Source organism: Saccopteryx leptura, chromosome 2 (genome assembly GCF_036850995.1).
Source record: "Saccopteryx leptura isolate mSacLep1 chromosome 2, mSacLep1_pri_phased_curated, whole genome shotgun sequence".
Classification (NCBI taxonomy): domain Eukaryota; kingdom Metazoa; phylum Chordata; class Mammalia; order Chiroptera; family Emballonuridae; genus Saccopteryx; species Saccopteryx leptura.
The window spans coordinates 8336397-8355949 of NC_089504.1; the positions used below are offsets into that span (position 1 = coordinate 8336397).

Below are 19553 nucleotides of genomic sequence, written 5' to 3' on the forward strand. Positions count from 1 at the left end.
GTCCTAGAACTACTCTGGCTGTAAAACCCAAGAAAGCCTGGAAGCCCAAGGCTTACTGAAGAAATCATGTGACTGTCACGTGCTTAAGGTTTGTAATGCATGGCTGCTTCACCAAGAAAATAAAGCGATGAATTTTGAAAATGAAAAAAAAAAAAAGAAGAAAGAAAGAAAGACCAAACAAAAAAACAAAACAGCCTCAAGTGTAAGGGCAAGGTTCCCAGCTTTTTAAAGTACAGAAATTTTGATGTCTAAATTCCTGGAATCCTTAATCCTTTCTGCTTCCTCATATAGTGCTGATGACTAGATTTATTTTTCTTTCCTCTAAAAATTGTCATTCTTCCCCTATTCAAGGATCGTAACTGGCCTGATTCATTAACATAAAGTAGTAGGATGCTGACAACTTTTAAAGAACTTTACAATCTTCCCAGAGTAAAGTAAAAAAAAAAAAAAAAGCAATGCTTTGTAGCTTGAGGAGCCTCTCACTGGTCCCACTCATCCATAGCAGGGACCCCTCTCTTCTCTGTCCTATACGCGTCTCAGAATAGCCACCTGGCCCCCAAGGTCCTTAAGGACTCATCTCACACTGACGCTTTTACCTGCCATGCCCCTGCATGCCTACCTATCCAGGGTTTAAGGATTGCTGTGTGCATACAATAGAATATCATCTTTTAGAAATCTTCACAATTGGTGCTTCTTCCAACAGAAAAATTGTGAGAACTGTAGAGGTGGCAGTGAATGTCTTTTGGCACTGATACCTGGCATGGTACATGCTCCATGAAGGGTAGCAATTCCTGGATCTTCACAGAGCAGGCTTCTTCTCGCTAATCAGGTTTCAAAGTGTCACCTCCTCAGAGAGGCCTTCCTAGACCACCTTCCTAGGAGGCACACTCACACCTGTCACTCCACCCCTTTGTTCTATTTTATTATTTTAATGCTTATCAGTCTCTGAAGCCATGTTATCTATTTCCTGTCTTTCTCTCTCCAGCATAAAAGTATAACCCGTGAAGGGCAAAGACCTGAATTATCTTGTACGCTGATGTATTGCCAACACCTACAGTGCATCGCCTGACACACAGTAGGAGCTCCATATATTTTTTTTTCATTTTGAAATCAAATCAACTTTATTGAAGTATAATTTACATATAATAAAATGAGTCTGCTAATTTGTATAGTTGGAGGTTTTTTGTTTTTTTTTTAAGATTTTATCTATTGTTTTACAGAGAGAGGAGAGGGTTGGGGAGTGAGGAGTATCATCTTAGCTGCTTGTCATGTGCCTTGACCGGGCAAGCCCAGGGTTTTGAATTAGTGATCTCAGTTTACCAGGTCGAAGATCTAACCACTGTGATACACTGGTTTAAGTTTTGACTCCTGTATCATCATTACCCCTGTCAAGGTATAGACCATTTCTATCTTCCTCCAAAATTCCCTTCTGATTTTTTTTTTTTTGTGTGTGTGTGTGTGTGTGTGACAGAGACAGAGAGAGGGACAGATAAGGACAGACAGACAGACAGACGGGCAAACAGGAAGGGAAAGAGATGAGAAGTATCAATTCTTTGTTGCTCATTGAGTGCTTTCTCATATGTGCTTTGCCTGGGGTGCTTCAGCAGAGCTAGTGACCCCTTGTTCAAGCCAGTGACCTTGGGCTCACACCAGCGACCCCGCACTCAAGTTGGTGTGCCTGCACTCAAGCTGGTAACCTTGGGGTTTCAAACCTGGGTCCTCTGCATCCCAGTCCGACGCTCTATCCATCGTGCCATCAGGCCCCTTCTGAGTTTTTTGAAGTCACTCCCCCTCTGCCCTCTTCCTAGATAATATAATTTTTTGGGAGGGGGGTAAAATAAATGAATCTTGAATTAGAAGAGATTGGCCCCAAGGTCTGGAGGTGACTATTCACACATATGGACAACACCCATAGCTTTTAATGCCATTCCACTTTCACAATCTTATTTACCTCCCACATATGAGGTCCTGGATGCTCAGAGTGGCAAGGTGACATGTGGTAGAGGGGTTCTAAAGCCAAGAGGAAGGCTTCCTGGGCCAGGGAGAGACCTGGCATGCTGGCAAATTTGTGGGTGCTCCAGGCTTTACGGACCTGGGTGTACCATAAGGTCTGCTAAAAAGCTGCTTGTGGCCCCACCTCTACCCTAAATGGCCAAGGCCTCTGGTCTGGCTGAGGAGACACCCCTGGGTGCCCAGATGCCAACTATTCCAGTTATCCACTCCCAGAGCCAAGCAGGCCTTTCCTCGGCCTATAGTTTGGGCCATGGGAAAAAGAAAACGAGGCTGGCAGGATCACTTGCTTCTGGTTGCTCAAAGAAAACCAGACATTGGCTGTCAGGAGACTTGACCTCTGGCTGGGTTCTGTCTCTGCCTCGCTGTGTGACTTTGGCAAATCACTTTCCCTCTCTGGGCCTCAGTTTCTATCTCTATAAAAGGAAATTAGTAATCCCTGCCAGCTGGACTTCACTGCACCTGATAACTCTCCTGCATGAATACATCTTGCTCTTCAAAGACTGTGCCTCTGCCTGCACCATCCCCCCTCCCTGGAATGCTGTCCCCCAGTATCTGCTCTCAAAATTCTGGTTTTTCAACTTGTAGTTCTGGTAATACTCCCTCCGTGATTTCCATCGAAACAGAATGTTCTTCTCCTTCCTCAAGCTTCTATACGCTCTTGAAGGCAGGGACTATGACAAATGGTGGGTTCTGTCTATTGAGTTGACCGGTCCTATGCCAGGCACTGTGCTAGTCACTTTGTTATCTCATTTAATCCTCACAACCAAGTGTCATTATTCTCATTTGACAGATGAGGAAACTGAGGTTCAGAGTAATACCACTTGTTCCGGGTCACAGAGCAGGTAGGATGGCTTGGGCTTCCTCTTGTTTCACTCCCAGCATCTTGCAGAGGGCCTAGGAAGCAGGTGGTTATCACCTGTTTGCTGAATGATTGGTAAGCCACTGAATGAATGTCCACATCACATGAACCAATTTCAAATCTGGTGGTGTTGACAGGACTGAAGTATCTGTGTTCAGTAATGTTAACTTTTATTACCATCATTTTCTGCCTATGTCACAGTCACAATAAGAGCTGTCTAATTACAGGGTGGGATGCACGCACAAGTGGTGAGTGCTTAGTCACCGAGGTCAGCAAGCAGAAACTGGATGACCCTTGAGGTGCAGGACAGAAGGTGTGAGTGTCAGCAGCCAAGGAAGGCCTCTGCCACCCCAGTCCATAAGCTGGGAATCATGGTTGCTAACTCACCTACCCTATTTTGGGAGGTCCTGAGGATAGGGTTGAGACACATTCCTCTGGTACCAGTGATCCACCCAACCCCAGCCACGAAGGCCTGGCACTCTTAAATCCATGCTGGTCCGTGGGTTTTGAATCTGAGCCTTATGCAAACTGTAAAGAGCTATTATTTTTTCCATTCCTCACTTGGCCTGTCCCACGAGCTACCTCCCTCCCGAGGGAAGATACCCATATGCTAAGCCTGAGTAATGTCCTCCCGGCACTGGGACCAGGAATGCCTGTGAGCCCGAGCCCTCCCTGCCCCCTCCTTTTTACCCTCACTATATTGTGCAAGACCGGAGGGCACACCTTCTGGGGCAGGTCGGATCAAGGCCAGGGAACTTTCTTAGATCGGGCAGAGGCGGGCGGGGCGGGGCTGGGAGCAGGAGGGCATGGTGCAGGGAAGGGGGCAGGAGTGGGGCGCGAACGCGGAGTTCCCGCACTTAGGCCTAGTGTCCCCTACCAGTCCAAGTCCTCCTTGCCGTGGTTCTCTCCACGCGCAGGAAACGGAGAAAGTGACACCCAGGGGCACCCCGCTCCCCGTTCTTTCAGCTGCCCCCACCAGCCCCATCTCTTTTCTCGGTTCGGTCCGGGTCCGGTGCCCCTCCTCGCGTCTCTCCCGGGTCTCCCTTCCTCGGATCTGCTCTTTGTCTCGTCTAGCCAGCAGTCCCGGCGTTGTCTGCCCCCTGCCCCGCCCACCCGCGGTCGGAGAGGGGGTGGAGCTCGGATCCGGGGGCGGGGCCTGGTGGGGCGGGGCACGGCGGGGCTGGGGCTGGGGCTGAGGCTGCCCAGGACCCAAGCGGCCGGAGCCGCAGCGCTTGGCGGAGTGGAGGCCGCAGGCAGGGCGAAGGGATCGGCGGGAACAGGGCAGGCCAGGCTCCATGGCGCCAGCGGCGTCCGCCTGAGCAACACGGGCAGCGGCGGGTGGCGGCCGGATCGGGCCGCGGCTCTTCTTCAGCATGGGGGACGTGCTGTCCACGCACCTGGACGACGCCCGGCGCCAGCACATCGCAGGTGAGTCCTGCGCGGCACAGTGCGCGCCCGGGGTCCAACCGGGATCCCCCGGCCACGCCCCCACCTCCGGCCCGCAGTTCACACTGGGGCTGGGGTCTCCCGAGAGTCAGGCCCCGGCTAGGGCGGGAATGGCTGGAGATCAATCCTGACGTCCGAGCTTGTTTCCTCCACGTCTAGGCGCCCCTTCTCAACCTCTTCTGAGATCACCCCCCCCCCCCAGGGGACTTGAACCACCCTTCTCTAATGGGACCCCCTTGGAGCCAGTCCTGTCGGATCTCCCTACACACTACCCCAATCGAGCTGTGGGAGGGGTCGCAGCCTCCCCCCACCTCGGGTATCCCCGCCCGGAAGCATTTCCTGGCCCACTGGACCAGCGTGTCCTGACCTTCTTCCCTAATTGTCCCAGTCTCCAGCTTGCCGGAGCCCCAGCCCATCCCAGCCCAGCCCAGCCCAAGTACACGTGGCTGAGGCTTCTGCGGATGGGCCCCTCAATGCCTGGGACCTTAGGTGCACAGGAGGGGTGAGTCAGAGCCCCTGTCCTTGGGCTCAGGCTCAGCAGGGTTCTCCTGCTGCTCCCTGGGGAGACTTGGTGATTGCAGCAGTCCTGGGTTCCTCCTCCCTCAACCCCAGAGAATGGAGAGAGGGTGAGAATCCCAGGCTGCCTGGTAAACTCTGCTCGGTGGCTCACCTCTCCTACCCTGGATGAGGCCCTCTGGGTGGAACCCCAGCGTGTGTTTCCCAGCGGTAAGGTCTTGGACAAGTCTTTTAATGTCCTGGCACTTCGGTTTTCTACTCTTTGAAATGGGGTGAATGATTCCTTCTTAGTTATGAATTGAGAGACTTAAGTGAGCTACTTTATGTAGCTTGCCTAGCACAGGACCTGGCAGAGAGGAGGCACCAATGCACAGGCTGCTGGTGGTCCCTGTGGGGAGTGGGGACAGCCTGGGTAAAGAGGAGACTGTTCCTCTTGACTGTATTTGCCTCTTCCTGACCGGTGTGCCCAGAGCACTGTGTCCGCTTACACTTATCTTGATGTGCCCTGCAGTCCTGTAGAATTTCACAGCTGTGTTCTGCCCGCTAGTACCCCTTAAAAACAGGGACCAAGTGGCCCTTAACTTCGTGTTCCACCCCCTTGGAGCACACAGAACCTGCTGGGGAAGGCTTGTCTAGTAACTGTGGCCCGGGGCCCACGGCCTAAGCTCGCCTTTTGTAGCAGGGGCTGAGGCAGGGCCTGGGATCAGGGTGATGTAGAAGTGAGTCAGACCCTCCCTCCCCAGCCTTGGACCAGCAGGGGGTTAAGTCCTGGAACTCTTGCTTGTAGGACAAGGACTCTGGGAGGAGGAAGGCCAGGGCGGAGTCTTCCTGTCCCCTCCCAGTCGGTGGCAGCCTCCTAGGGCTCTGTAACAGTCCATCCATTCAGGACCTCCTGTTGGGGCCCCTCACCCGGCTGGGGTGGGGTGTGCTTCACTTTCTTCAGTGGGGTTTTTCCTTTTCCCACACCCACTCTGGCTCTCTGCTGTATTTTCTTCAGTGGGGTTTTTCCTTTCCCCACACCCACTCTGTCTCCCCCCCCCCCCCCCCACCTCCTGGACTGAGCGCTGCCAGCACCTCCCCTCCTCCATTTACAGGGAGGAGGCTGAGACCACAAAAGGTGAAGTGTCCTCTTGGACAGGGTTGGGTTTGTTTTGTGGATACCAGGCTGGGTGGAAGAGGGTTGTGCCCATCCAGAGCCTGCTGGCCTCCCTCTTCTCAACACTTCAGTGCTATTAATAACCCCCTTCAAATGCCTCAAATTCCTGCTCCAGGCTCACCTGAGGGGGCTCCTGAAGTGTAGGGGTGGCAGGTGGGCTGGGGAGGAAGCCAGCAAGCCTCCAGCCCCCTCCCAGGGAAGTGAGCCGCCTTAGAAACCTCTGCGGGTGGGAATGAGGGCATGCCTTTGCCACCTCCGGGGATCCTGCACTCTCTTCACTCCACCCAAGGAGCAGTGGGCACTTTCATGCCAGACAATTAAAATTCCGGCACCCTCCCTACCTGGGGCCTAGTTCTTCGCCCAGGACACCTGGGGCCACCCCTGTAGAAACGTCAGGGGTTGGAACACCCCTTCCCGCAGTGCTCTGAGCTCCAAGGCCTGCTAGGGTTCTGCGGCTTGGCTGGCCCAGCCCCCGAGCAGGTGAGCAGGTGAATGCCAGCCGGCAAGTCCTGGCAGGGGTCAGGCGCGCTTCTGCCCACAGTGCTGTTTTGCTGTGCAGTGCCTTTCATCCTGGGATTTCAAAGCCTCTGGCAAGCAGGGGCTTGTTCTCACACCAGGGCCCCGTGGGGCTGATGGCAGGATGATTTCCTTCTGCTTTCATGAGGGAGTTTGCTTGGAGGAAAGAGCCCTGGCCTAGGAGCCAGTGGGCCTGGGTAACCTCAGGCAGTCACTAGCTTTCCTGCTCTCAGTTTCCCTAGTTGAGAACTGGAGTTGAGCCCATTCAGCTCTGAGGGCCTAATGATCCCAAATTTCCCCCAAAAGTCTCCTCCTAATATGAGCCAGATCAGGGTCCCCACTTTGACTCCGCAGTGTGTTAGCTGGCGGGACTTTGGGCCAGCCCATCTTAATCTTAATTTTCTTATCTGTAAAATGAGAATAATAGCAACTTCCTACTAGGTACTGTTGCAAGGATTTAATAAGATAAGAAAGGTAAGAAACTCAGCCCAGTGCTTGGGGCATAGTAAGTGCTCAGCAAACAATTGCTACTATAGAGATTGTCATTTACTCTCTGTTGTTGATTCTCTAGTAGGCAAGGAGTAGCCAGATGTTTGGAGTTTGAAGATAGCAATTGTATCTGTGGTTTTAGGTTCCCATTCTCCAACAGTTGTTCAGTCCCTGGGGTCAGGGTCCCTGGATTCAAGAGTCCAGCAGGTCTTAAGAAACCTTGATGCCTGACCTGTGGTGGCGCAGTGGATAAAGCGTCGACCTGGAAATGGCTGAGGTCGCCAGTTCGAAACCCTGGGCTTGCCTGGTCAAGGCACATATGGGAGTTGATGCTTCCAGCTCCTCCCCCCTTCTCTCTCTCTATCTCTCCCTCTCCTCTCTAAAATGAATAAATAAAAAAAAATTTTTTTAAAAAGAAAAAAAAGAAAGAAACCTTGATGACCAGGTTCTTTCTGTGTTGGCATATGTGTGAGATGGGTGTGCGTTATCTGGAGCAGGAAGGCAGTGATGGGGTACCCTACAAGGAACTAGGACATGGAGAGTTGGGGTTCGGCCCAGGGGACAGAACTGGGACAAGAGAATGGAAGTGCCTGGGTGGCTCACGGCGGAGCTATAGGAGGGATTTTTTTGTGGATGGTCTGAGCCATGTAAATCAAGATGAGGCAGGTAAGGGAGTGAGCTCACTGTCACTCAAAATGTGCAAGTCCGGGCTGGGTGCTATGCCTTCGGCAGGAAACCTGGCATTGCCCGGAGGGGTCTGGCTGCCTCTAGGAAAGCCTTGAGGAACTCCGCCATTGCTCCAGAAATTCTATTGACCAGGATGGAATTGTGGGGACGGAGGAGTGCCCCCTCCATACACACACTACCCTAAAGTTTATTACCTGCGAGGGCTGGTGAGGGAGTCTGCACATGCCTGTGTTCTTCCCTTCTACCAGGCTCACCTTTCCCCTTGCTAATTCTTTTTTGAAATAGCAGCTTTATTGAAACATAATTCACCTGCCAGACAATTCATCTGCTTTGAAGTATACAATAAGTCAAGGTGTTTTTATACATATTCACAGACTTGTGCAACCATCACCCCAATCGATTTTAAAATGCTCTCATCACCCCTGAAAGAAACCCTCTCTCCATTGGTAGTCACGCCCGTTTCCTCCAATCCTCCCCACTCGGCAGCCACTGCAGACACTGGTTACAGAGGCATTGCACACACACGTGGGGTGTACGGTAGAAAACCGGAAGCCCCTTCCGTCTTCCCACCCTTCAGTTCCATTTCCAGAAGAAATCACTCAGGGTTGGCATGTCATTGTTTCCAAACATACAGCTCTGTGTACACATGTAGTTTATAAAGGAGGTCCAATGATATGTTTCTGTGGTTTGAGTTTTTTCATTCAGTATATTGTGAGCATGTCTCCGTGCCAGAACACATGCGTTTGCATTGTTCTTCTGTCGTGGGTTTCTCCCTGGGCATGGCGTGGTTTATTTACCCAGTCCGGTTACTGGACGTTTGGGTCGTTTTCAATGTTTGGCTAGCAATCACCGTGCTGCCCAGACCTCTTTGCACATAGCCGGTGCCTGATTCTAGTATCACGGAGGCCTCAAAATGGAACTCCTGGATCCTGTTTTGATGTAGTGACACATAAAGGCTGTAAACATTTACACTCCTTCCTGTTGGTACGTACCCAGTACGAGTGTCCTGTTTGTTGATTGAGCAAAAACAATGAATGCCTTTTTCCAAATTGACTTTAAAAACCTACCTCTCCACATTGGGAAATGGCTGTAGGTCTGAGGAGTGAAGAGAAGGAGGTATCTGCTTTTGTGCCCCCCTCCCAGGTGTGTGGCTTCCTAGTTGCTGCCTGGGCTGCATGGAGAGACCAGGCTGGCCGGAAGCAGTGCCCGGCTCCACCTGGGCTGCTGCCCTTAGCCACGGTCTGGGTCAGTCCCTGGGGTGAAACGTCTGGGGATTCTGCTTTGCTCTTGTGTCTGTTACATAATGTGCTTTTGTTGGCGTTGACCCTGCCCTCCCCCTCTGTCCAGCCTCCGCTCTGTCCTTTCTCACTGCTGAGGCCCGCGGCCTTGTCTGCTAGAGGCTGCTTTCTGTCTCCCCACTCCATCTTCCCCCTTTACCGCTCCATTCTTCCCATACACACTGCCAAAGAGACCTTTCTAAACCCAAACTGGGCCACGGCCCGCCCTCCCTGCCTCTGAGGAGTGAAGTTTAGACAAGAATAGAAGTCGCTTGCCATCCTGTGATAACAACTTCACTCCTGAGTGGGCTTTCCCTTCTGTGTTTATTATTATACGTTGCTGAGACCATGGCTCAGTTTGCGTCTTGCCTCTTCCACTAAGTGGTTTATAGGTCACTGAACCTCCCAAAGGCAGCATCTTGTGCCACCCGCGGCCATCCATACTGAAAGGCCATTTTCTTAGTCTTTCCCCTAATGCCAGACATTGCCACACTTCACTGGGTGACCAATCAGTTGGCTCTCACGGGCAAACCGAGTCACTGTGTTGGCTTCCTTTTCTGCTCTCCCCATCCTCTGGCCCTGGTCTCCCCTGGCAGCTTATACCCACCTGGGCATGGCAGGGGAGGCTCCTTCCTGGGAGCCCTTGACACCTCTGAGCATCTTTCCATAGGGGAGCGGGCTCAGAGGGGCTGCCTGTGAGCTGGGGACATGGGCTGATGACATTGGCCTTTGGGTGCGTGGGACCGCTTACTCTGGTTGCTTCCACAGCTCGTTCCTGTAGAGACTCCATCAGTATGTCTCCCTGTGTGGTTAATGGAGTAGGGAAGGGCTGTATCAGATAGGCTCTGAACAGTACCTGTAAGATTAGTCACCCTTTACTGAACACTTACTATGTGCCAAGCCTTCCTTTGCCTGTATGTGTACCTCATTGAATCCTCACCGTCCGCCCCCCCCCCAACATTTTGCAGGTGGGGTAGAGCAAGCCAATGGCAGGCCCAGGCCCAGACCAGGAAGTCCGACGAGGTCTTAGCTGTTAAAAACGAGCTCCACTGGGACTTGGTGTTTCCCGGTGCCCAGAATGGGCAGGCGAGCTCCATGGAAAAGGCCCTGAAAGGAGCAGGCAGAGAGGGGAGGGGGCCTGGGGATGGATGGGGCAAGGCGGTGGGAACAGAGCGGGTGTGTGTGTGTGTGTGTGTGTGTGTGTGTGTGTGTGTGTGTGTCAGAGGTCCCGTAGGTGGTGGCACCAATCTATCCCTCCCGTCGTTACTCAGCTGGGGCCTCTGGCCTCTCCTTGGCCAGTCCTGTTCTCCTCACGTCGCCCCCTCCTCCTCCGCAGGCAGAGCGCATGACTCACTTTGCCCTGGGTCTCCAGCAGCAGCATCCTGCGGGTTGCACAAATTCCTGAGCTGCTTTTCCCTTCCCCCGCCCCACCCCGTCCACTTCCCTGCAGGGGGGGGGGGGAGCTGGGTTTTCTGTAGCTGGTGCAGGGCAGTTCTAAGGAATCAGGAAGGCAGTGGCCTCCGTGGACACCCTTGAGGGAGGGGCAGAGCAGAGCCCCCTCCTGGTAGAATCTTAGGCCCTGAGTCAGGAAGGCTGCAATTTTCTGATCTCACAGATTTTAAAACTGGAAGAGCAGGAAGTGCCTACCTCTCCAGGGCACGTGGTCCCACCCCCTGGGAACCATCCAGGGTTGGTGAGACACTACCTCTGGCCCACTGCCTAGTGACACAGTGGATGGTAAGTTAGAAGAAGCAGGGAGTTGAGAAGTTCGGGGCGAGGCTCCTTAGTCAGACTGCTCGGGTTCGAGACCCAGCTCTGCCGGCAGGACTGGTGTTTTGGGACAAGTTGGTTACCTTCTCTGAGCTACAGCTTCCTCTGGAGAGGGGATAATAGTAGTGAGGAGGACCCAGAGTGTCAGTCCCTGCCCAGTGCAGCACGGGCTGGTGAGTGGTTAGAACAGTCAGTGGTAGCTGTTCTGGTGGGCCCTTTATTGAGGGAGATTTTCCAGGTCTGTCCTGGGGCCACAGGCGCCCTCAGCCCCCTTCCGCGTGCCCTGGAAGGTGGCATGCCCCAGGTTGAGGGGCACCAGCCTGTGGCTCTAGACACCTGTGGCCGTTAGCAGGTACCTGGAGGATAGTGCAACATGGGCCATGTACTCAACAGAGTCAGTCATTCAACAACATTGTCCATACTGTGCCCAGCACTGGGCAGGGCACACAGGATAAATGGGTGACAGACAGATGGGAACACACCCCTCCATGCCTGGCCACATGTTCAGAAGTAGCCGTTTGGGTCTGGAGCCTGGTCCTGTTGACCATGTGCTGCGTGACTCTGGACTGACGGCTGTGACTCTGCCTTTTCTCCACAACTGTTACTCGAAGACCAGCGTCTACTCGTGGGAATTCTCTGCGTCTGAGAACCTCTCCTCGGGGACTTGGGCACTTTCCAAAGGCAGGACTGGGTGGGTTTGGATGTGAGAAGTTGAGGTTGAGGGTCCCCGTCTGCATGCCTGTAAGACCCCAAAGGGGCATATGAGCTCTGGCCCCAGACACACTTGCTCATTTTCTTATTCATTCAATTAAAAATTATTAAGCACCTGTGTGTGCCAGGCGCCGTGCTAGGCACCAGGGACATACTGATGCACAGACTCCTACATGGCCCTGCCCTTCTCAGCCGCGTAGACCTGAGGGAAAGAGTGAGGGGAGGTCCTGGCCCAGCAGGTGAGGGGGGATAGGGTGATGTAGAGGGGGGCACAGGGACTTTTTCCTGAGGATCAGGGGGAGGCCTCAGAGGCATGTGCAGGCAGAGTGGCATAGGTAGGTCAGCTGTGCATGAGGGAGGATGGGAGGGTTGGGGGAGAGGCAATGTGGCTGGGGGCCCGGTCAGGGGACTGTATATGGGGAAGGTGGAACGACCAGGCCTCTGCGGTGGTGATGTGTGAGGTCGGAGGGATCTGTTGCCTATCCCTCTTGGCCCTGCTGGGCTGCTGATGGATCCATAGGTGGTTTTATCAAGGTGGCCAGTAGGGCACCTTTGCTCCCATTCCTCCTATGACAGGAGACCCCTTCCTGTCCTTCCCGGGCAGCTCTGAGCATGAGAACCTTCTTCTCTTCCAAGGGCAGAGTGGGAAGGAAGAGGATTAGACCCGGGTTCTGAGAACCTAGTTTTAAGATCTTGTCTCAACCACCTTGTTTGTTATTTGACAGGTCCCTTCCCTTTTCTGGGCTGCAGGTTCCTTATCTATAAGGTGGGCACAGCGGGAGCCCAGACCTGCTCGGTTGTCATGAAGGATCCCTGAGATGGTGTGGGTAGAGTTCTTCACGTGGAAGGAAGCATTGGCTCCTACTGTTATTAGCTGTTATTGTTGTAGATGGTCCGTGATAGGGCTGGCCGAGGGAGTCCCTCCTCTCAGGGAGATCAAAGTGCAGGGCTTGGGCCGTGGCCCCGGGTGCAGGGTCCATGTGCAGCGGCGGGGGCTCCAGCGGGTAACTGGGCATTCAGAAGGGGCAGAGGAAGAATGAACTGTGTTTTGGGAAGTACGAGCCCCACTTTCCCACCAACACATCTGTGCCCAAACCTATTGCAGCTTCTGCCCATCTTCCCCACGCCCCACAGAGAACAGAGCTGCCTGTGCCCAGCCAAGTTTGTTAAGCTAGAATCTTCTGCAGGAGGAGTCTCTTGGGCAGGAAACTACTCATCTCCGTGTGCTCCACTTGCTTCTAATCCACCCCACCTTGCAGGAGCCATTTATGGGTACAGGCTGGAGGTGAAGAGTCAGGGGACCTTTGGCAAACCGTTCTTCTTCTCTGGCCTCATTTTGCCTTTCTGTGCAATGGGCACGTGGACACTCTCTAGTGCCCTTCTAGCTCTGCCCTCTTGGGAGCCTATGGGCCTTGGATTGCACTGATGGCACAGCACAGGTAGGTGCTCAGCAGGTATTTGTGGCACGATGGCATCTTGCTGAGGAAGGAGCCGTCTTGTGCAGGGTGGTGGGGATGAAACCTCAGGCCTAAGCTAGGTGGTGGCTGTAAAGCAGTGACATGAGCTCAGGGTTCTAATACCAGCCAAGAAGCTCCGTCAAGCTGGATGCAAGGTGGTTTGTGTTACAAACACAGTGGGTCCTTATGTTCTACAAAGTGCACGTTGGTTTTAAACACTCGGTCAGCCCCTCTCAAGAGGCAGCGTGTCCGGCCTTGACTGGGAGGCGGCTGGCTTCTGCCACCGAGGGGCCCCGTGGCCTTGTTCCTGTCCTCAGAGCCTCATCTGTTGATAAAGTTGGAAGGTGATCCCTGCCTCTGGGCTGTGTTCTGCAGGTCCTGGGAGGCAGTTGTTCGGGCGCATGGGCAGGGGCCCGGTAAGTCGCCATTCCGTTTAGCTGAGTTCTGGGAGGGGTGTGTCACCCTGCCCAGCTTACCAGGGACTTAGGGGTGATGGGACAGCCAGAGGGGGAGCGAGCTGACAATTGCACTTCTGTTCCATATTTTGTTTTTTCTTTTTTGTTTGGTTTTGGGGAATGTTTGGGGAGGGGTAGATGGAGAAAAAAAGAAGAGAGCCTAAGGTTTGGGGAGCCGCAGCCGGCGTGGAAGGTTTGTGGGGTCTGCCTGGGCCACAGCTCCCCCTTGCTGAGTTTGGAACTTATCTGATGGGCATTGGCTGCTTTTTTTGGGGGGGGTGCAGGAAGGACCCCCTGCAGTCATCTAACCTAGCCCTTCCCCCATTTAGTTACTGAGTAAACTGAGGCTCAGAAAGAGAAGGGGACATACCCAGAGTCTCAGAGACTAGAAATGGGCTGGAAACCCAGGGCACTGACCCTAGCACGACGCCCTTCCCGTTCCTGGGTCTCCTCTGCCCCCATGGACAGCCCCAGACAACAAGGACTGGCCAGGGAAGTAGTGAGTGGCTGGGTGGGGCTGCCAAGGTTATAATTTGGAGAACTGAGTAAACAAACAAGCCCTCGTGAGAGAGAGAGAGAAGCGGCCCTGTGCTGGTCTCACAGATAGGCCTGTGTCTGAAAAGACAGTCCAGGCCTGTCCACCCGCAGACAGTGAGGTGTTATGGGAAATTAAAAAAAGCCAAAGCTATCCTACCCTCCCACCTTCACTCCCACACTTAATGGTTCCTGGAAAAGGGGAGGGGAGAAGGTGGGGCCCGACCCCCTGGGCTGACCACCGCTCAGCGCTCCAGGCTCAGCTCAGCCAACAGGGTCTCAGCTGGCTGTGACTTTAGCCAAGGGGCGTCCCCTCTCTGGGCCTCAGTTCTCCATGTCTAAAATGGGGATGACCCCCTCTCTCAGGGAGGGCGGTGAGAGTGTGGGGAATGATGGGAGGCGGGTAGCTGCACACAGGAGCCTTGTCTCGGCACTGACCTGAGGCCAGCCAGGACCTCAGAACCTCTTCAGGGCTTTGTGGCCCGAGGCGGGCCCGTTTCCCCCAGCCGAGGGGTTACTTTCTCAGTGACCTGAGAAGTAGCCTGCTCCTCCTGGGAGCCCAAACGCCAATCCAAGCCAGGCTGTAGCAGGCCACCCGGCTCAGCTTTCTTGTTTTCCTGTTGAGATTGCGGCAGACTCTGAGAAGAGCTGCTTCTGGGGCCTGCCCCACAGGGTGGGGCCGGGCTGCTGGGCTGGTTGGGAGCCCCCTGAGTGGGCTAGCAGACTTCCTGTGTGATTAGGGGCAGAGCCCCTTCACTCCCTTCCCTTCCTCTCCCCACTGTCCTCTTCCTGAGTCCACTGTGTGGCTTCTGAGAGTCTGGCTCTGTGTGTGAATGGGAGCTCTGTCTAGCCTCCACCCCGGGCCTCAGTTTCCCCTTGGTTCCATGAAGGGGTTGAATAAAAGACTCTGGAAAGCCTTCTGGGTGAAGTTCCAGACCTTGAAAGGCCTGCAGGGCCCAAGGACTAGCCCTTGCAGCCAAGAGCTCTCCCCTCGGCCCCACCGCGCAGGCCAGGTCAGGGCCCCTCCTCTGGGCTCCACCTTGCAGGCTTGTGGTTCTCTTTCTCCTCTATGATAGGACACCATGAGGGCTCAGTCACCTTGGGCTCCCCAGAGGTGGATATTGTGGCCTCAAGGCTCAGAGCTTGCTCCAGCAGTCACTAGCCAAGTGATTCCAGGACAGTTCCCTTGGATTTCATGGGCTGCTAAATGAGAATGACAATAATACTTCACCAGGTTGTAAAGTTGAAATGATACGATGTGTGTTTATAAATTACCTATATGTATACTTAACACAACGCCGGGCAGAGTAAATGCTCAATAATCAATATCTTTAATGAGCAGTTACCGGTTTAAATGGTTTTACTTCCTTAGCAGTGAATGAATGAATAAATGTCATCACGAGGTTGACATTCTCCCCTGCCAGATAGGGGCCCCGAGGCTATTTGGATAGAGGGTCTGGTGGTTGCAGAGTGTGGGTTAGGGGTTAGGAGGGTGGGTGAGGCAGATGCAGGCAGCGCAGAGCCCTGGCTGGTTCTAACTTCCCCTCTTCCTTCTGGAAGGAGCAGTTTGGGCCCCACTGTACGAGACCGCAGGCACGGAGCTCATGCCACCACACACAGTTTCCTTCCTCCTGGCCTGTACTCCTCTCAGTCTGACTCACTGCCTTTGAGCCCTTTGTTCTTGTCCTTGAGCCCTGAGGGGATGCCCATCCCGGGAGAGACCAGGGTAAGGATTTGCTGTCGGTCAGGCTGAGCCACTGGTTCCCGGTTCCTCTGGGGCCGGCAGGACTGAACCCCTGGTGTCACAGGCAGGAGACAAGACAAGACACCCGGGCCCTGGTGCCCCCTGACTCGCTGCATGTCAAGCCCAGGGGCACACGTTGTGTTTGGCACCCACATCCAGCTTGCCCAGGCCCTGTCTGTGTGGTGCTCAGGGAGAGATGCATCAGCCAGTCATTAATTAAACAAATTATGAGAGGGCACATCTTTGTGACGAAATGACAACCCTCCTATAGAGTTCACACTGTGGGCCCTTCGCCAGGCTCGTGCGGAGCCCTGTTTGTGGGATCGTCACAACAGACTGTTATTTGCTCTCCTGTCACAGACGAGGGAACAGGCTCCTGGGGGCCAGAGGACTCGGCCAGGGTCCCCTGAGTGGTGGGAGCGGAAGCCCCGGTACCTTCCCTCTTGGTGCGTCAGTTCGGTGTCAGGTAAAGGACCTTCCTGGGAGGGGAGCTGTGACAGAGGCCCCACACCGGGCCTGCCTGGGCTGTCACTCTCGGGATTTAGGACAACAAACACAGCTCTGGGACTCAGAACTGAAATGTCGGACTGGGGAACTGGGTTTGTAGTCTTCGAAATCCTTTGTGCATCCTGAGGCAGAAATGTGGGATGCGGAGGCTGCTGGGATAAAGCATTGGGTCCTTCTAAAGCAGAGGTCCCCAAACTTTTTACACAGGGGGCCAGTTCACTGTCCCTCAGACCGTTGGAGGGCTGGACTATAAAAAAAACCATGAACAAATCCCTATGCACACTGCTCATATCTTATTTTAAAGTAAAAAAACAAAACTGGAACAAATACAATATTTAAAATAAAAAACAAGTAAATTTAAATCAACAAACTGACCAGTATTTCAATGGGAACTATGGGCCTGCTTTTGGCTAATGAGATGGTCAATGTGCTCCTCTCACTGACCACCAATGAAAGAGGTGCCCCTTTCGGAAGTGTGCGGTAGTCAGATGAATGGCCTCAGAGGGCCGCATGCGGCCCGCGGGCCGTAGTTTGGGGACCCCTGTTCTAAAGGCTGGGCCAGAAATGGCTGTCTGAGGAGGGTGGGTCTCCCCAGCCCCCCCACCAGTAGTAGGGGCAACGCCAGAAAGGCAGCTCAGAGCTCCTGGGAAAACCTGTCTGCCATTCCACACCGAGAATTTACCCGAACGTGGCCCAACGGTCACATTATGTTATAGCATTGCTTAAAGCAGGAAAATGGGCAGGGGGGTTGTCAACCAGTAGGTCGTGTTCAATGGCAAAATATATAGCCGATAAGGTGAAGATATAGCTCTGTTTGTCTGCAAGTGTATACATCTGTACCAGTGCAGAAAAAAATACAGAAGGAAATTCATTGAAATATTAACAGATTTTTTTAGGGGTGGTAGTTTCCTTTTCACAGTAAGTATATTAAATTAAACACGATAGTCCTATTGGCCATATTTTGGGGAAGTTTTTTTTTGGGGGGGTGATTGTTCTGTTTGACTCCAGAATCTGAGCCCCTTGGCCTGATGGGGACCCTGAGGGGGTTGCAAAGCACGGGGCAGGCTGGGAGAGAGGAAGAAAGCAGGAGAGATTCTGAAAGGGGGGAGCGTTTCATTTGGGTCTTGAAGGACAGGATGGATTTTGGCCATCAGAGTTGGGGTACAGACAGGTAGAAGGAGTGGCTTAGCATAGACAGTTGCCTGCCCTTGGAGGGGATCGGGGGACTATGGCTGGAGAGAGAGGGACAGGGGCCCGGCAGGTGTAGCCTTGAGTGCCAGGCAAAGGAACCAGGGAGTGGGGAGCCCTTTCTCATCAGCACTTACTGGCTGGACTTTAGAAAGAAGATTTTGATCTCTGCTGCTGTGAGTAAGAATAGCAGCAAACAGGTAGTGAGCGCTTCCTCTATGCTCGACCCGGGAGGGACCTGGGGCTGTGTGTGGATGAGACGTGGTGGTTCAAGCGAGCGATGGTGGATTGATTCCACAATATGGAGTCTCTCCCTGTGCCAGGCAGTGAGGGCGAGTGTGGGTAGGTTCTCACTGGGAGAGTCTACAACCCACTAGTCCACCACCCGCAGGAATCCTGCTCACCAAACAGTGGCCCCACGCCCCCAGGCGACCCATGTGGCTGCTTAAGGTGTGTGGGGCAGAGGCTGGGCTTCCCCTCTGCCTGTCTTCACTGTGGCCTCAGCTTTCTTTCCCCCTCTGTCAAGTGGGGCTGGCCAGCCCTATCCCTGAGAGTGCTGTGAGCTTTATGAGGGATGCCACAGCCTGGTGCCTGGCGCCTGGTGCAGAGTGAACGCTCGGAAGAGAGTCGCTGCCCTTGGGGCGCAGAGCCCCCACCAAGGTCAGGGCTTCCGTCCTGTTCCGGGGAGCCCAGGCAGCCTGGACTCACTCTGGTGAGGTCAGGTTTCTCAGCAGTGAGCTCAGCCCTTCCCCTCGAACCACCCTGCAGTGGTTCCCACCTGTCAGCATCCGCCCAAGGTCTGGTCCCCAGTTCCTGGGGCTCGAGCCTTCGACTTTGAGCTTTCTCAGAACTGTCATCAGAGCTTAAGTTTAACGTTACTTAAGCAGTATCTATCGATCAATGAAAAATTAGAAAATAAAGATAAATAATAAGAAGAAGGTAAAGTTTGCACGTAATCCCAGCACCCAGAAAGAATGACTTTCAGGCGTTTTCCTGATGTGTGATCAGCAGTGGGCTGTAAGCATCTGAGTGCCTGTCATCTCCCCTGCCGCGTGCTGAGTGGCTGCAGAATATTCCATTGTCTCCCATAGTTTGCATCTCACCTTGCTTAGCCAAACCTCTCTTGCTGGGCACTGAGGTTGTTTCTGCTTTCCATTGCTGTAAACAGTGCTCTGTTGGACAGCTGTGACCATTTCTGTGGGATTCATCCATTCATTCTACCATTCCGAGCTTGCTCAATGCCAGCTGCCATGTGGGGCTGTGGTGTCCTATAGGGAGGCAGCCATTGTCCTCACCCTCCCAAGGACCCCTTTAGCTGGGAAGACAAACCCAGCATGGAGCCCCAGCCCAGGTGGAGGGTAAGGGCATCTTTGGGAGCCCAGGGAGCAAGAGTAGCTTCTGAGAGTCTTGTTGGAGGATGGGGTATTTTGGCAAGACCTAAAGGATGAAGGAGGAAGACAGGGTCAGGGCCGGGGGGCAGCTCTGTGAAGGCCCGGAGGCGAGAGAGCGCAGGTATTGGGGAACCAGACTCCCAGAAACGAGTGGCTTGGCCATGGTTCTCGCTGGCCACGGCGGCAGCTTTCTCATGTGCACAACACCTTGATAGCTGTTTGTCAAAGTGCCGATACAACGGTCCCTCTGTGGGGCTGGGGTCTCCCTCTGAGGGGGGACACAGCAGCAGGGTGGCATGCCTGGCCCAGGAGAGAGTCCCCAGACCCAGGCCTCCTGCCTCTCCGCATGGCTCTCCCCCGCCCCCCACCTTCAGCCCTGTGATGGCAGAAAAGGCTCAAGTGCAGGGCCAGCTCAGCTCCAATTTCTAAGACCTTTGCAGGTGCTGTATCGTTTGGCAGAATCTGTTGGAAGAGGAAACTGAGGATCCGAGCTTAGGTGACAGCTTGGTTGGTGTGATGGGGTGGTGACCTCTCCTGCTGCTGATGTGTGACCTGGAGCTGGCCCTGCGGCTACAGACCCTGCCCCACCTGTCCAGGAACCTGTCCAGGAAGCGCCTGGCTGGGAGTAGAGAGCCCCCCCCCCCCACCGGCTGATGCTGCCCAGAGGGGAAAGGAAAGGTCTGTCCTCAGGCCGGAGCTGGCCTTTCTGAAAACCCCATCCTCTCCTTGTGTCTCAAGATGCTGGAAGACCAAATTGAGGTGCTAAGATGTCATCTCACCATCAGGGACAAATATTTATGTGCTTGGTGCTGTGCTCCGTGCTGGGGATAGATCAGG

At 53.9% G+C, this 19553-nt stretch overlaps 1 protein-coding gene across 2 annotated transcripts in view; it reads left to right on the plus strand.

The window, feature by feature from the left end:
• Positions 1–4057: 4057 nt before the first annotated feature.
• NIBAN2 (niban apoptosis regulator 2) overlaps positions 4058–19553 on the plus strand; it is a 52810-nt gene continuing 37314 nt past the window's right edge. Inside the window, exon 1 of one of the 2 annotated variants that reach the window (XM_066367109.1) lies at positions 4058–4300. In XM_066367109.1, the coding sequence (XP_066223206.1) occupies positions 4246–4300 (55 nt within the window). In that variant the 5' untranslated portion in view covers positions 4058–4245. The remainder of the gene's footprint in view (positions 4301–19553) is intronic. The other variant, XM_066367108.1, reaches the window with a different exon arrangement.